This window comes from Pelodiscus sinensis, chromosome 21 (genome assembly GCF_052426305.1).
Source record: "Pelodiscus sinensis isolate ZL-2025 chromosome 21, ASM5242630v1, whole genome shotgun sequence".
NCBI lineage: Eukaryota > Metazoa > Chordata > Testudines > Trionychidae > Pelodiscus > Pelodiscus sinensis.
The window spans coordinates 20,880,307-20,898,814 of NC_143072.1; the positions used below are offsets into that span (position 1 = coordinate 20,880,307).

General features: G+C 44.8%; 1 protein-coding gene across 1 annotated transcript in view; it reads left to right on the forward strand.

The window, feature by feature from the left end:
* The first annotated feature begins 360 nt into the window (after positions 1-360).
* CA4 (carbonic anhydrase 4) overlaps positions 361-18,508 on the forward strand; it is a 35,022-nt gene continuing 16,874 nt past the window's right edge. Inside the window, exon 1 of the mRNA XM_006138635.5 lies at positions 361-517. Within this exon, the coding sequence (XP_006138697.3) occupies positions 460-517 (58 nt within the window). The 5' untranslated portion in view covers positions 361-459. The remainder of the gene's footprint in view (positions 518-18,508) is intronic.

Below are 18,508 nucleotides of genomic sequence, written 5' to 3' on the forward strand. Positions count from 1 at the left end.
AAAACATCCTTTTTTTCAGTCTGTGAGCCCTGCTCCAAGCAAGTAGCTCCTTCATTCTACAAAGCATGGTCCAGAGTGGACAGATTCTCACTTAATCTAAAGGTCACGTGGATGATCTGAGAAACTGCCCAGATTAAATGGATCAAAATGTAACACTAAACTAATAGTTGACAAGATACCTGTCCAGTCAGTAAAATATCTGTCCTGTAGCCCCAGACTCTAATTCAGGGCTGAAAAAACAATCTCAGCCTTTCCCTTATTCCAGTTTGGGAGCAGTTAATAAACTAAAGCCACTCAGGAGCAGGGAGTACCTGGAGAAATTAAAAAGGGGGAGGAGCTGACTATGGCCATAGACTGACTACGACTACTCACTTCTGTATAAAAGCTCCCAGAGTCGAAATATGATCCCATACTAATTGATTCTAGCCTCCTCACTGATCTTATCTAAAATAGGAGATAATGGAATTGCTTTTCCTTGTTCTTCTCTCTCTGCACATTGCCAGCACAGCTACAGAAGGTAAGAAGACTCTGCAGTTCTTCCCCCCCTTGTATATCAAGGTTACTCAGATGGTATTTGATTTTTTTTGAGCACCACTGCATTCATTTGAAACTCTTTCATCCTTCTATATGGTAACTGTGAGGAATTTGTATTTGCTTGTTTCTTGTGTCGTTTATGCTTTGGTATCACAAGTGGGTTTATTCTATTTTGTTTTATTTTCTCTTTATGGGTCTAGTATTTTTTCATCCCAAGAAAATCCAACAGGTTTTACTTTATCTCTACATGTAATTTACATCCCTAAGATTCAAGTAAGATGTATTTTCTTTGTGTACTATCCTGATTTAAATAGCATATAACCATAGGTAGCCTAATGATTTTATTTCTCTTTTAATAATGCAATGGGCTCTTAAAATATAAGAAATGACTGAATTCAGGATCTTTCACATTGCCTTATGCTACTTTTAGCTTGACAGAACCATATATTTTGATGAAAAGTAAACGGACACATATAGTTCTTTATTTCTGTTTACATCATTAATTGTTGCTATCCACTGATGATGACTGTGTCAACAATCTGTAATCAGCCCTTCAAAAATCAGCTTGTATTGGATCAGGAAAGCAGGACTAGTCAATAATATCCTTTCCCCCTGTCAACAGCAAAGTTGAAAAGGGACACAGGAGTCTTTAGGTAGTGATGAACTTTCTGAGGAAGTTTGCCCTGGCAAGGAATAGACTACATGTCTAAGGGATGGTGTAGACGGAGCTTGGTCCTGCCTTGAGGGCGGGGGGCTGGACTCGATGACCTCTCGAGGTCCCTTCCAGTCCTATGATTCTATGATTCTATGATACATCATGAAGGGAGGGAAAGATTCAATCTTCTCGGCTGTGTCAAACGCATTGCTGCACCAGGACAGAGTTTGTTCAAGGGATACAGCTTTCAACAAGATAATTCAGCTCAAGATTCATCGGCCAAACTTGATGAAAGTAACAATGGAGGAATGTGATGCACTGGCACCAGACTAGAACACTACTGAAACTGGGGGGTTTTAACCCCAAAGAGGGGTTTTTAAAAAATGTTTCCATCCAGCAATCCAGTTGTTTACCTTTCCCACATCCATCCTTTGAGAATGACATTGCAGTACAAACAGTTGCAGCTGCCAGATCTAACCATTGTGGGTCTTCCGTCCCTTAAGGCGTCCGATAACCTTTTTCCTACAAATTTCCTCATCCACATGCAGTGCACATGCACACACACAACAAGCTTCTGCTTTTCAAAATATTCAGCAAGTAATATATCTCCCACTGTGAACAAAGTCCACAGCTACTAAGGCACATCTCCCTCACCACGCACTGGGTAAGCTGTTTTTATAAAAGAGGGTTGCGCTTTTAAATAAGAGAGACACGCACACACCCCATTGTAAAACAACAAGCAGTCCTGTGACACCTTAGAGATTAAGACATATATTAGATCATGAGCTTTTGTGGGTAAAACCCACTTCATCGGATGAGTTGGAGTGGAACTTACAGAATCCAGAATCCAACCTTTTTAAATCTGTGGACTCCTAAAAAATTTCAAATGAAGGTGCAGTCCCCTGTGGAAAACTTGAACCATCTGTCGACTCTCATGGTTCTGGGGACCACAGGTTGAAAACCACCCATCCAAAGTATATAGAACAGCAAAAGCAATTACCTGTCAATTGTAGGACCAGTGTTAATGATGCTGGCTGGGTGTGTCCCATTCATAGCTTTTGATGTGGAAATGCAAATATCAAAGGAAGAGGAAATTGCCTTTGTAGTGCATTAACCAGTTAATATCGTTATTTAAGCCTAAGCTGATACTGTCAAATTTGTAAATGAATTCCAGTTCAGCAGTTTCTCTCTGTAACTGAGTGATAAAATGTCTTTGTAGAAGAATGGCTACTTTTCAATCCATTTTTGAATGTCCAAGGAAGTTAAAATGTTCTCCTACAGGTTTGTGTGTGTTACCATTGCTGATATCTTGCTGTGTTCACAAGACAGAGTTAAAGTTACTAGGGTTCTGTTTATACTTTTAGGGGGTCTCCTTAGCCATGAGTGATCAGTGCTAGGGTAAGAGCAGGTTTGGTGGGAGCATTGCTTGGGGACCCCAAGTCATAGCAAGCCTGGACATTTGGTAATAAAATAACAATACCACCACCACCAAGCTCTTTTTATGCCTATATCTTAAAACGCTGCCTCGGGTAGATAAAATTGTGATAATTTTGAATGTATCAAAGGGGAAACTGAGGCACGGTGCTGAAGCAACTTTCCCTAGGTCAACCAGGAGCAGATCCAAGAATAAAACCCAACAGTCCTAACCTTCTGTCAAGCATCCTACCCTGGTCCATGTTGTCTTTCAATATAGTAACATCTCATGAAACATCAGCAACAATTTCATAATGTTAATAAATAAAATAAATAATAATAAAATAATTAATAGCAGCTATCATTATTCCATCAACAGCAGCATAACATGCCCCCATAGCATCCCCTCTGAGTGCCTCCTAGGAATCATTGACCCCAGATCTAGGGTTTTGAGTCTAGTTGGGGCAAGATCGAGCTTGGCATGTTTTCATTTTCGTCTGGAGCAATGAAAAGGGATCAACCATTTACAGATTTAACACCCTACACAATTAGTTTCTGGAATTTCAAAGACTTAGATGCTGGATCTCCTTCCTGTCATTTTTTACATACTCCTACTTTGTGTAGTTTTGATTCTCATGGAGGTAAAACATTGTAAGCGAGCTGGCACTGTTGGATCCTCGCCGTATGTTTCTCTGGGACCATTCAAAGTATGTGCTGCTCATATCAGTGCAAAGAGTTGCAAGGACCAAAACCAAAACACAACAACAACAACAAAACAGAACAACCAAAAGCAGAAGAATTATTTAACTTTTCCCATTTCCACTGAAGGACTCTTTATGGACACATCCATATTTCAGAGGTGGCAGGACTACGACACTGCCACCTTATGATTTAATCTAAAACTTAGAAGAGTGAGAGGTACATGACAAGAACCCACAGAGGAGGGTAGCAATGGAGAGCCAAGGAGGAAAAAAAATCGCTGGTAGCCCACCTTGCCTATTTCACATCCAAGGCAAGTTTAAATATCACTAGCAAGTGACCAGAAACATGATCTTCTCCCAGTAGTTACTCTGGCTAGTACAAACAAAGGCAAAGAGTTTTGATCTTAAGTTTATATTCTTAAGCAGGATACGTTCCTAGGTACTTCCTTTACTTTCTTCCCTGTATGTTTTCAGTGAGCAGTGGCTAGAATACTCCCAAACTCTTATCTGAATTGGCCTGTGATTGCTCATACATACCTACCAGGTGCCGAACTCAACAGCCCCATTGTAAGCATGAAGGAAGGTTACTGAGCATGCGCCAAGGACAGGGGAGGTTCAGCCCTGGTGTGTTACTGCCCTCGCTGTTCTTCTCTTTGCCCGTAAGCCTGAAATGCCATGGCAGCAGGACTATTTAAACATTTCTATGCTGCTTTACAGCATCCAAGCGCTGTAAAAATATTAACACGTCAGCCCTCTCCTCTAACACCAGGCATGCCATTAATTATTAATGAGCCCAATAGGGGTGGTTATTAAGGGAGTAATAACTGAACTTTAGACAAGCCTGCGGAATAGGCAGCAGCATCCCTTTGGCCCAGAACTGAAGGTTACCATGCCCAAGAGCAGGGCACGAATGGGCGGCGTGGCGAAAAGACAGAAGAGGGATATGAAAGGAGGAATTTAGGGGAATTGTGGATATTGTCATTCATCTTGTTAAGATTAGAGGGTGCAGAAGGGCAGCAAGTTGAGTCTAATTCACTCCTGAATACTGAGGGTACGTCTACACTGCGGAGCTATTTCTGGATACTGGAAGTATCCTAAAATAGCTCTTCCACGTCTGTTGAAGCAGCCCGTTATTTTGAAATAGATTTTGAAATAATGGGCAGCTTATTCTGACATCCCAGTAACCCTCGTTCCACGAGGGTTAAGAGGCATTTCAGAATAGTGAGTTATTTCGAAATTTGGCGCCGTGTAGACAGCACCAAATTACAAGATAAGCTATTTCAAAACACACTCAAAATGAGCTATGCAATTTGCACTATGCAAATTGCATAGCTTATTTTGAGCGAAAGGTGCTGTGTAGACGCACCCTAAAAGTCCAGCAAAGGAAAAACAGAGCAGCATGGGCATTATAATATTTCACACCAGCGGGACAGAGACTGGGACTGTTTGTTCTTACTTAGGCACTTCCACTTTTATGAGACACAATAGCATAAAGGAGCAGACACTGTAACTGTAGCAGTCAAGGAGATGACACTGCATTTTACCAGGTGTATCTGAAGTTGTTTGCACTTGCAGCCATTACCAGCTGTAGCACACGTTCGGGTGTAATATGGCTTTCAAAATGAATATATTCCCAGTGTACTGAATTAAAATTTAACAGGCTACGGATGGATCTGCATGGTTAGAACCCCAAGCTGGTCTTTAATTAAGGAGTGTTTGGTGTGATCCTACTGGCATCACAGTCGGAAGTCTCTTCAGAGGTTTTTGAAAGGACGTTGTTAGTTATGAATGAAACAAACCTTGAACTATTTTAAATCTTCACAAGCCAAACCCCTCTATCCAGAAAAAGCTGGCTTCCTTACACATGGGTAGAGAAGGAGGAAAACGTAGCTTCCTATAAGGCCACTGTACATTCCTCTTTGGCTGCCTTATTGTAAAAGTCAGGAGCTTTTGTGGGTAAAACCCACTTCATTGAATGAACTGGTTTAGAAATAACAGAAACCAAGCCACATATAACAGCAACAACAAAAAAAGTACCTGTCAATTGTAAGACCAGTGCTAATGAAGCTAATTAAGTGGTCTGGAAGTGGAAGTGGCCCTTTCTTAATTAGCCTCATTAGCACTGCTCCTATGAACGACAGGTACTTTTTCTGTTATTTCCAAACCAGTTCATCCAATGAAGTGGGTTTTACCCATGAAAGCTCATGATTCTATATAATTTTGTTAGTCTCTAAGGATATGTCTACACTGCGACCCTGTTTTGGGATACCCGAAATAGCTATTCTGCATATTTGAAGCAAGCCCGTTATTTCAAAATATAATGGGCTTGCTATTCCAATGTCCCTGTAAACCTTGTTCCACGAGGAGTAAGGGACGTTTTGGAATAGTGGTTTATTTTGAAATTTGGCACTGTGTAGACAGCTCCAAACTATGAAATAAGCTATTTTGAAATTAACTCAAAATAAACTACGCAATTTGCATAGCTCAAATTGCGCAGCTTATTTTGAGCTAAGGGTGCAGAGTAGATGCACCTCAAGGTGTTACAGGACTAATAATTGTTTTTAAAGTTACAGACTAATATGGCTCTGAGATTTACTGTAAAAGGACTGCAAAGCTACATGGTCGCAGCACACAGATAACAAGCACATCATCTTCCAGACACCCTAAGTCTATATTAATCTCAGGAGCAAATTCAGAGCCTGAGTTTACAACGCCTCCTGCAAGCCCCATTGTTTAACGGCCTGTCTACATAAGGAGTTATTCACGTACAACTCCACGTATGGATGCTCTTATTCTGGAATCACGGTGCCCTGTTCCTATTCATTCATTCAACAAAATAAGGAATAAGGTAATCTGATTACAGAAAGAGTATCCATACATGGAGTTATTCTAGAACAGCAACTGTGCTTTGCATTCACACTGCACCTTAATTCGAATTAATCTTCATATGTAGACAAGCTCGTAAAAGATTACTCAAGGCATGTGAATATTGCTTACCCGGATCAGTTCTTTAGCCTCCCTCACAGTATGAAACAAGCCTCTGCCATACCACCAGCTCCAGAACATTCATGTCTTTTTACCCGCTCAACAAATATTGCTGATGGTGCAGCAGCAAACACCTGACCCAGCAGTCAACAGACCCAGACAAGTCCTCCTAGAGACACACAGTACTTCCTAAGCCTAAGGGGGTTAAGGATCCCCAGAGAATGCATTCTTTGCTATGCCAATGCGACCCAGGGTATCACAGTTTAAAGTTCGCAGGTTATTTTTCCCTACGATGCAGTTTGTTTCTGGTAATATTTAATGACAGGGTGGAATTGTTTTTCCATACAAAGCGGAGTCCACATCATTAATAATACTAATTTTAAGGCTCAGCCTTAGTGTTGTTGGCATTGTCAGCATTTCTTATTAACTCACCTTGTTTAGCCCTCTCTCCTGGAGTCATGTGGCACCAGCACATGACCTGTGTCTTCTCCGGCCTCCACAATGGGGGGGTCTCCCCACCACCGTCAATCCAACTCACTCCTCCTGCAGGAGGAAAGAGATCATCTGATTAGCCATGCAGGAAGAAAAGGACATTTCCCATTGTTTTCACTGCAAAGATTATTCCTCCACCCCCACTAAGAAAGCACCTTCTGCTGCAAGGAAAGGTGCCAATGTAAGAACCGGGCTGGACAGCTACTCCACAGGATGGTTGTAGCCATCTCACAATCCCCAGATTAAGGGCATTGTCAGTAAAGACACGCTCTGTGTGTGTGTGTGTGTGTGTGTGTGTGTGTGTGTAAAGACACACTCTGTCTGTGTGTGTGTGTGTGTAAAGACACATGCTGTGTGTGTGTGTGTGTGTGTAAAGACACATGCTGTGTGTGTGTGTGTGTGTAAAGACACATGCTGTGTGTGTGTGTGTGTGTGTGTGTGTGTGTGTGTGTGTGTGTGTAAAGACACACTCTGTCTGTCTGTGTGTGTGTGTAAAGACATGCTGTGTGTGTGTGTGTATAAAGACACATGCTGTGTGTGTGTGTGTGTAAAGACACATGCTGTGTGTGTGTGTGTGTGTGTGTGTGTGTGTGTGTGTGTGTGTGTGTGTGTGTGTGTGTCTATTTGAGTGGAAGACTAGTTATTATTGCTGTCCATTCTCCCTACCTGGATGCTTTATTTTTAAAAGACACCATATGCCCCGAGCCCTCTCCTTAGATGTTTTTTTGTTTCACTCACATTTCTAGTCTCAGGCTTTAAAAGTCACCAACACATCCCTACCCTCACTGCAAAACTAGGCCAATGTCACAAAATAATTCTATTCCTTCTTCCTGTTATTTTGTTTTGTGAGTAATAGTTCTGCACCGGCCCCCAAACTTTATCTAGTACTACCCCTTCAAAAAGGAAAAGAAACAAGATACAGTAGAAAAGCAATTCACCTTAGTCCTACATATTTATTTAAAGCCAGCTTCCCGCTTTGATAAGACAATCAGCTCCACCACAATAGCTTATCACGGCCAAGGCATTTTATTGATGGGATACGATCTTAGGTCATGGCTGGAAACACTGATTTTTCCCTCCTCCCTCACACAAAGGCAAAAGTTTAGAACCTTTCAGAGTGAAATGTTAGAAACTTCCCTTCCTGACAATCAAGTATCAGAGGGGTCGTTGTGTTAGTCTGAATCTGCAAAAGTGGCGAGGGGTCCTGTGGCACCTTATCGACTAACCGACAATGTGATGAGATGATTTGGTGCTTTCTTCCCCTGGCAGTGAATTGAGGGCTTCCCGTTTTTATATCTCATATGAGGTGGCTATGTGGGCAGGCATAGATTTATAGGGATTAGCTGGACAGACAGATTCAGAAAGTATATTTAAAGCTCCACTATGATGGTAATATTTTTCTTCAGACACTGGTTTCTTAGCGGGCTGGAAAGCATCTATCATAGCTCTCTGCCTCCGGGGGACTGATGCCTTTTAAATGAACAGGCCTTTGTGCTAGCAGAGGTGCTTCCAGTTTGGCCTCTTAAAGAGCTAAGCAATGAGGAACTAGGATGTCAATAAGGAAACAGGAGCTGGAGCTGCAGGGAATTCCCTAGGTGGGCTGCCAAAGTCCAAGAGGCATGGCCAAGGGGACTGACCTCCAGGGCAAAGGGCACCCCAGCAAGCAAGATTGTTGTATTTGGTGCTGAAGCAGAAGTGGGTGTGGTGGAGGGAGGGGGTCCCTCATCGACACGGCAAGCCAACTTCTTCCACTGACCAGGAAGACTGAAAGAATCGGGTGTATTTAGTTTGGAAAAGAGAAGACTGAGAGGGGACATGAGAGTGGCTTTCAAATACCTAAAAGGGTGTCAAAAAGAGGAGGGAGAAAAATGATTCTCCTTAATGCCTGAGGCTGGGACAAGAAGCAATGGACTTAAAATGCAGCAAGGGAGGTGTAGGTTGGACATTAGGAAAAACTTCCTACCTGTCAGGGTGGTTAAACACTGGAATAAATTGCCTAAGAGGTTGTAGAATCTCCATCTCGGGAAATATTTAAGAGCAGGTTAGATAGGCATCTATCAGGGATGATCTAGTCAGTGGTCCCCAACCTTTTGGGGCTGCTGTGCGCCTGGGGGCAGGGCCACCCATACACCACATGTCCGGTGCCGGCGCCACCCATGCGCCGCACTCCTGGGGCCGGCACCACTCCTGTGCCGCACACCCAGGGATGGGGCTGGCCATACGCCACGCGGCTGGGACCGGCGCCACTCCTGTGCCGCACACCCAGGGATGGGGCTGGCCATACGCCACGCGGCTGGGACCGGCGCCACTCCTGTGCCGCACACCCAGGGATGGGGCTGGCCATACGCCACGCGGCTGGGACCGGCGCCACTCCTGTGCCGCACACCCAGGGATGGGGCTGGCCATACGCCACGCGGCTGGAACCGGCGCCACTCCTGTGCCGTGCACCCAGGGGCAGGGCCGCCCTTCCGCCGTGCTCCCGGGGCCGGAACAGCCCATGCGCTGCATGCCCGGGGCCAGCACTGCGCCTGTGCTGTGTGCCCATGGGTACCGCGCTGGGGACCACTGATCTAGATGATGCTTGGTCCTGTGGTAAGTGCAGGGGACTGGACTTGATGACCTCTTGAGGTCCCTTTCAATTCTAGGATTCTATGAAGAAGTTGGGAAAGCTACACATTGTAAAGTTAAATATCAGGGCTGATTCGACCCATCAAGGTGGACTATCAGAGCTTCCTTGGGATGAGTAGCACTTCAGGGCCAAGCTAGAAACATAAGGTAGTCGAACACAACTAATTCTGATGATGACTGTGATGACCCCTAAGCCACGGCATGTAAAACATGGCTAGTAGCGATAAAGGGCCAGATTCTTCCTGGTGTAACACAGCTAGCTGCAGGCAAGTTACATCAGGGATTAATTCCCCCCAGTGTCACAACAGGGCAGTAGCCAGAACAACATCATATAGGTCAGTTTGAGTATTTTTTTAACCTAATGTCAGGAAGTTCATCTGAATGCGTCATCTCCTCCATTGTTTGGGAAATTAAGAGCTGCCAAAGGCGGGTTGTGCTACTGGTACCTATCAGCTTATGCCAAGTCTCCATGGGTAACTTGGATACTGAAAAGCACATAACTGGAATTAGACTGTTTCATCTGGATGCTCGTGTTGTTAAAAAATAGAGTTATACAATATTTAGTGTCCTAAAAATTTAGTTAGTGGTTAGACTTTATTGAATACCTTAATCTCACTTCTAATTAGGGCCCTACCAAATTCACAGCCATGAAAAATGTGTCCCAGTCTATGAAATCTAGTCTCCACGCATGAAGGCTGGTCTTTTGTGCACTTTTATACTCTCCTATATAGATTTTACTGGGGGAACCAGCGTTACTCAAACTGAGGGTCCTGACTCAAAAGGGAATTGCAGGAGGGTCACAAGGTTATTTTAGAGGAGTAACTGTATTGCCACCCTTACTTCTGTGCTGCCATCAGTGCTGGGCAACGGGAGAGTGGTCGTTGTTGGCTTGGCACCCAGCTCTGGAAGCAATACCCTGCCAGCAGCAGCTCACACCATACCATGTCACGCTTATTTCTACACTGCTGCTTTCAGAGCTGAGTGGCCAGAGGCAGCAGCTGACTAAGGGTGTGTCTAGACTACCTAGTTTTGTCGACAAAAGTGGACTTTTGTTGACAAAACAATACCAGCGTCTACACTACCGTGGAGTTCTGTCGACATAACGTGGTAGTCTAGGCGTACCCTAAGGGCCCAGCTCTGCAGGTGGCAGTGAAGAAATAAGGGTGGCAACACCACACCAGGCCATCCTTACTTCTGCACTGCTGCTGGCAGTGGGTTTTGCCTTCAAAGCTGGATTCCTGACCAGCAGCGATCGCTCTCCAAAAAAAATTAAATTAATGGAGATTGCCTATCTACTAGAACTGGAAGGAACCTTGAAAGGTCATTGAGCCCAGCCCCCTGCCTTCACAGCAGGACCAAGTACCATCCCTGACAAATTTTTGCCCCAAATGGCCTCTGCAAGGATGGAAGTCACAACCATGGGTTTAGCAAGCCAATGCTCAAACCACTGAGCTACCCTTCCTCCCTGCATAGTTCTGAAGTTAAATGACATCAGCATAGAAGTAAGGGGAGCAGTACATCCTCTCTCCCCCCCCCCACACACACAATAGACTTAACCACCCCCTCCACTTCTTTTTGGGTCAGGACCCCTACAATTAGAGCCCTGTGAAATGTCAGAATTAATTAGCTGCAATCATGACATGTACAATTTTTTAAAATCCTATGGCCATGACATTGACCAAATTTGGTAGGGCTCTACTTGTAATACTTGCATCCCAGATTGTACCATAGTATTTGAATGTCTGCGTGGCAATTCTCTCTAACTGTAAATCACCGGACAGGAAAGTGATATGAATTAGTAGGAACTGTTGGCTTCCCACAGAAGTTTCTGCTCAACTGTAAAGGTCAGGCAAACATAAGAGGGCAAAAGACTTTGCCAATCCCCTCCCTCACGCTGGCTTCCTATGAAGGAGAGAAGTGCAAGTGATTTCCAACCATCTGCTGAGCTGGCAGCTCTGAGAAAGGGAATACAAATCCCTGACAAGGAGAAACTCTATCTCTGTGCTGGTTGGACTCTTAAGGGTAAACTTGTAGAGGCACGAACAAGAGCTCTCAAGCGTTTTGCCTGGGTTAGCTCTGTGGGAAGTGAGCTTGCTCATCACAGAAGCATCTATTGCCTTTTGAAAGACGAACTCGTTTGTGTGTGTGTTTACCTGTGTGACGGCGTGGCGGATACCCCCCAATCCTGCACCCCCATCCACAGCAAAATGAGACTCTGCCAGTCAGTAGAATATAAAGGGTTTATTGCTTCTGCGAGGTGCAGTACAGCCGGGGTTCTATGTGGGCATCTAAGTGAGGGGGCAGGCAGCCTCAGATCCCTTGGGGTAGGGGTCCATAGGCCTCTGTACCCCCAGTACTCAGCTCAGTCTCATGTCTTCATGTTTTCCCAGCCAAAAACTGCCCCTTCCCCAAACCACACCCTTCCTTTGTTCAAAACCCTTCCCTGCTCAGGTAAGAACCAGTTGGGCCCTTGTCTATGTGACCTGAGGTCCTCAGGGCGACCCCCCGCTAAGCAGTGTTTAGAGACGCAGGCCAGTAGGGGTCACCCACAGCCCACACATAGCAACCAGTGAATGCCCGAATGGACAGCACCTCCCACTACATCACAACCTGCTTTCACCTTGTAAAAACACTCATTTCCTTTCCCTGTTCTGACATCTTCAGATAGATTATGATGGGATTGGTGACAAGCATTGTTTTTGGTGTGAGATCCAACCTGTAATTGACCTGCAGGAAGTGACTCCTCTTTGGGGACAGGGAGTAACCTGAATACTCTTGTGATTTGGGTGCCAGGGGCCCTCTATCATCACAAAGGTCTTGGTGACAAGATAGCATGCGTTACCCAAGAAGACTGTCAGTGACTCCTTGGTCAGGGTGTGATGGCACTTGAGGAATTTACACATCATATTAAATTGGTGAAATCTAAGTCTAGAACTCACGGACAGTTTGGGGCTTGCCCTGCCTTTGAACAGTCAGCCCTGAGACGGGCATTTGTGTGCTTGAGCCACAAAGACAGCTTGATAAGAATAATGAAAAGAGGGAGATAGCAGAGATGCAGGAAGGGCCAAACAAAGGAAACCACCACTGACCCAGAGGGAGCGGAAATTTACAAAAGAGCAGTAAGGGACATTGTGACCATCTCAAGCTTTGGGGGCACATAGGGCCATAATGGCTTTCAAAATCAGAGATTTAATACCGGTGTTTAATAATAACGAATAGATAACAACAGTTTGCATTCTTCATCCACAGATTTCCAACCACCGTACAAAGGTGGGTAACAGCCAGCATCCCCTGTAAGCTGTGCACTTGTGCGGCCACTTAAGAGAGATTCAAATGCCAGCCTGCTGATTCATAGAACCCCCGCAGCTAGATTTTCTGGTTTTACTGGCAGTGCACATTTCCACATGCCTTGGTGCACATAAAATGTATTCCACACATGGCTGGAAAAGATCAGAGGGAACATTGGTAACAGAGATTGACTCTCTCTAGTAAGACATCTTTGGGACCAGACCAGTGCCAACCCAGAGAATTTGCCAATGAACGGGAGGTCAATATAGTGTAGCAGCATCACCAACACTTCCACTGCTTACTAGGATGTTAGAAGATATTTAGGGGTAAATTAGAGCTGAATAACAGCACAGAACACTGAGAGCCAACATTGGCAGCTGTAAACAAACTTTATGGGACGGCATGAAACTTGGCCACACCCTTGCTCAGTGGACATCTGGCTCACTAAAATCATGCTGGACCGCGGATGTTACCAGACCAGAGAGTGCCAGACAAGAGAGGTTCAATTTGTAGCTCATTTATGGTCTCTCTTTTATAAGTAGGGCAAACTACAAACAAAGGTTAAGGGAGTTGCCCGAGATTATGTAGTAGTTCACCGACAAGGACTGGAAATAGTCTCTAGTATGCTGATTTCCAATCAAGTGTGGTATCTGCTAAACTATTTAAATAGCAATGGGTGGGGTTTTAACTAAACAGTATCGGTTCTCTACCTCTTCCTAGGTAGCTAAAACACATGATAATGTTCACAAAAAATACTAAACAATTGTATTGTTTCGTGGCTGCATCAGAGCCATACAACACTTTTAGCCAGGGAACCAATGGTAAATTGGACAGTGCAGAAACAGAGATAAGTGAGCACTTATTTGCCAAAGGCACAAACAAGATTCCCTGGAAGTTACAGATGCAGACACCTTGAACTTTGTATAGGAAGAGGCAGCCCTGAGACACAATGCAGATGGGTGTAAGGAGGAGCAGAGTTACACCCAGTGTGTGTTGCATCACAGCTTGGCCCAGAGGTGGCTTAAATGCACCATGCGAGCCAAGAAGGAGCAGAGTTACACCCTGTGTTGCATCACGACTTGGCCCAGAGGTGGCCTAAATGCACCACGAGGGCGTATTATGGTTCACTTGGTTGTTCTGAGCCTTAGCTGACTTCATCTGTTATAAGATGCGGGGCCTTGTGTGCAGACTGCTGGTCTCATCACATCATAGGCAGTGGGTGAAGATAGGGCTGGGGGAGACAAGCCCCCACTCTGCCCCTCGCCTTGCCCCTTGTGCCTGGGCCCTGTCCCCCCAAAGGAGCCAAGCCGTTCCCTCCTTCACAGCACCATGGGGAAGTGGAGCAGCCCATGGCCTCTGCCTCTCTAGCTCCTGGAGCATTGGGTGTGGCTCCAGTCTCCCTGGGCAGCATGTGGCATGAGCCTCCCGGGCCCTGGAGCATGGGGAGGGCGGGTGCTCCAGGGAAACAATATTTTCACACACCCCCTCCCATACACCTACAGTAGGCGCTCTGGAGGCGGAGCATGGGCAGAGCCAAGCTGGAGGTTTGGGAAGGTAACGCCTTCTCTCGCCTGTGAGATCTGCCGCCCATGCATCACAGCCTCCCAGCTGCAAATGGAACGCTGCATCCTGTGCCTTGGCACCCCGAAAGTCTGCCCAAAGAGAATGATTGCCAGCCACTCCACTCTGGGCCAGCTGGGCACGTGGCTTTGAGATCCTGGCTAGTCGCTAATACTGCCCAGACGTGGGCTAAGGGTGGCTGCTCATGGCTTAGCCCATTTGGGCCGATAACGTTGACACAAGCTTGGGGACCTGGGATAGGAATCCCTCCCGCAGAGGATTTCACCAAGGCTGTTGGCTTGTGACAGCACCCGTGAGCAAAATTTGGCAGGCATCCTTCAGACACATGTGGGAGGGACTAGCAGCGTTTCAGTTCCAAAGAAGCATTTCCCTTCATTGTCCTGGGCAGAGGCAGTAAGGATACAGCAACCTTGGAAAAGTGGGGGCTGAAGGGGAAAAAAAATCACCATGACTGAAGCTAGGAAAACCTTTCTCTACAAGATTGTAGCGTCTAGCATTGAGGCCTGGGATGGTGTTTTTTCAAGCCAGGTTATCTTCCCACCGAAGCTCCATAGAAAGTAATGGCCGTGAGAAAACCCGTCCGGCTCTTTGTGATTTGAAAAGATACGAAATGCATCTAATCAAGGGCCCAGGGAGAGCAATTCTCCCGATAGAAAACTCCCAGCAGCAGAGTCACTGCTCCACCACCAGTATCAAAGTTGCCTACCAAGCCATACGGGGAGTTGGGGTTTCCCATCTGTCATTGCGGAACTTGTTTGTGGCCTCCTCTTTCCTGCTTCTGCGGCCAAGAATCATGGCGGCCAAGAATCTTCACCAGAGGGGTGAAAAGAAGAAGGTAAGAGGCAGTGGTAGGAAAAGGAGCTATGAAGGGGAAGGAGAATGAAGGCGGGATTGGAGGAAAGAGTTAGAAGGACAAGGCACACACAAGAGAAAAGGGGGGTTCAGAGGAAGCGGAGGAGGAAGAGCAGAGAATTAGAAGGCTCGGTGAGAAGCAAGAAGCCTCAAGAGAGGAGGAAGAGCCAGAAAAGGAGACAGAAAAGGCTATGGGGGTGGAGGGACAGGCAAGACTGAGTGGGCTTAAACAGGATTGGGAAATGGAGCCCAGGGAGACAGCATTTGAAGGCTGTATACACCAAAGAAAGAGCGGAATTATGTAGGGAGTTACTGGGAGAGAGGGGACACAGATATACAAAGGGGAAACGGTAACGGCACACGCAATGTCTTCAGAAAGCGAAATGGGAGGAGCCCAACTGTTTTAGATATTTAGGCTACATCTTCCCTGAGAGATCTTCCGGCAGAAAATATGCGAATGAGGGACTCATTAGCATAAGTTTCTATTTCATTAGCATATTTTCTTCTGTTTCTTTTTGTGCAAGGGGTTTTTGCGCAAAAAGCGGCCGTGTGGGTGGGGGAGGTTTTGTGCAAACCACCCGTTCTGGGACAGGCATAAGGATCTTGTGCAAAATGGGGTTTTTGCGCCAAAAAAAGTCCATGCTGCTTCTTTTTGCGCAAAAACCCCTTGCGCAAAAAGAAATGACAGAAAATATGCTAATGAAATCGCGACTTATGCCAATGAGTCCTGCATTCACATATTTTGTGCTGGAAGATCTCGCAGTGAAGCCGAAGCCTTAAAACTAAACTAGATAATCCATCCTCGTTCTACCATAGTCCATGAGTAACAGACCAGATGTGACCTCCTTCGCCATTTCCATCTTCTTCAACGAAAAATTCAGAAATCCAGTCCAGTGGGTGAAGGGAACTTTTACAACTCACACATATGAAAAGGAATCATGCCTTTGTCAAATATTGGTTCATATTGCAAATTCTGCACTAATCTAGGCAGGTGAGTCATAAATGCACTAAACAGCCTCGCTCTCAAGAGTTTAAGAAAATAAAGAAGAAAAGTCCTATTCACAACCTCTATTAAATCAACATTGACGAAACCCTAAAATCCCGGTGTACTAAAGTATCCTGGAATGTGTCACCTATTCATTGTGTGAAACCAGCATTCAGATTGGTTCGGTCTTTTCCCTGAAACATTCTTGTGCATATATCCTGCAATATGATCTGTTGTTCTAAACAGCAGCTGTGATATGCAGTTAAGAGAAGACTCCATCCTTATTAGCAATTTCTGAACTTCTAAAAGGATCACAGAAAACCCCCCAGAGTCAGCTGTCGATCCAAATTGTGCAACTAAATTATACAATGTGTATACAAATTAGACAAACCCAAATGCCAGACCTCAGTGCATTCTACGTGTAGGGGATATAAAGCAGCAGAGTCAACTGAGGTCTGGAGTTTCTCTCATCTTCTCTAGTTATCTGTCCGCAGGTTTTCCTTGGTTACAGATCAAAATGTTTTTTATGCATCTACCTGCCCAATGGGAATTAGAGGGAGACCCACACATTTTTTTGACACAAGCCAAAAAAACACAAGTCAGGTGACATTTGATCACATGGGTTAACTGGGCTGGATTCAAACAGGTGACTGCGATCAAAAGATTCTTATCTCACTGCCCATTTCCAGAGCCCTCGGCTCCCCTGGCACAGGGCTGAGGGGACAGTGGATTGTGACTATTAACACCATTCTGGTGAGGCTTCTTTACTCCCAGATAGATTGCTTATGTCCCTCTAAGACTATTTTCCTGGCTTTTGCCCCATAGTCTCAAAGCTCCATAGAGCAGCCACTGTATTTCCAGCCAATGAAAGATGCACCCCTCAGTTCTAAGTCCCTTTGAATATAATTACACTGCAGTTACACCTAGGAGCCCCAGTCATGGCTCACGATACCACCGCACTTGGTGCTGTACAAACATGGAACAAAAAGCCAGCCCCTTGTCCTTAGGAGCTCACAATACATTAATGGAGAGAGATTCCCACCTTCTGTTTGACACGCTACCTTCCCAGCTCTATTTCACACCTATATTGGCCTTAGTCAGGCAGCTACTTGGCAGACAATGAGAAAATAATCATTTAGGGTGTATCTAGACTACAGGATTTTTTCGAAAGAACTTCACCTGTGTCTAGACTGCAGCCACGTTCTTTCGAAAGTAAATCGAAAGAACGCAGCAGTTTTTTTGATCATGGTAAACCTCATTCTACGAGGAATAACACCTTTTTTGGAAACCACTCTTTCCAAAAAAGGTGCTATTGAATGCAAACTGCTTTTTTCAAAAGCAAGCATCTAGACTTTCTTTCCAAAAAGCAACTCGCTTTTTCGAAAAGTCTGCTTGTAGTCTAGACGCTCTCTTTCGAAAGAGGCTTGTAGTCTAGACTAGCCTTAATGTCTGGACAAAGGTCACGCTTAAGGCGAAGTGGCTCTTTTCCTGCCATTCACGTGAAAATATACTGTCTAGGCAGCTGCCAACGCACTGTGTTTATGTTCACTGCACTATGTAAAACCAGGGCAGTCACTGCTAAAGCAGATGTTGAACCACTGCGCTAGCTGGAAATGCTAAAAATACATTGGCAGACATTCATCTCTGCAATAGAAATGAATGGTGAAAAATGGTATTCTCAAATGTCATGCAGGTCGGCTTGCCCGGGATCAGCGAGGTATTTATTAATTAAGCTTCTTCTGATTAAGTTAGCCAGCCATCTATAGCATTACCAATACGGTCGCATCATACGGAGGCTGCGTGGACTAGCAAATATGGAGGACTGGCAATTGTTTCAGTGGACAGGGGCCTGAATCAAAGCCTCAGGGCCAATCGATTTTGAGAAAGCCAGAGATAAGCATTGGGGGCGCTGTACATTGTTAAATGTTTGGTAGAACTGGTTAACAATTGTGATTGCAAAGAATTTTCCTGCCAAATACCTAAGATTTAGCTAAAATCCCAAATTTTCAGGAAAAAGATCAATGCAAAAAATTAGTATGAAAGGTCTAATTAAAATGTAAAATGTGTTCTTCTTACAATATATACACTTTGTTAGAGGGCTTTATCCCTTCACCCTCCAACTTCTCTGGTCTCTCTCACGTGAACAGAGAACAGCAATACCTGAAGTCCAGAGAGACAAACAATTCAATGTTTATTGGTGATAGCTTTCAGTAAGCAGGAATCCAGTTAACTTTCCTTTTTCCTTTTTCCCTTGTTTTTTCCCACCCACTTCCTGTTTCTCCTAATATATATATATATATATATATATATATATATATATATATATATATATATATATATATATATATATATATACATACACGCACACACACCTTAACCAATCATTCTGAAATT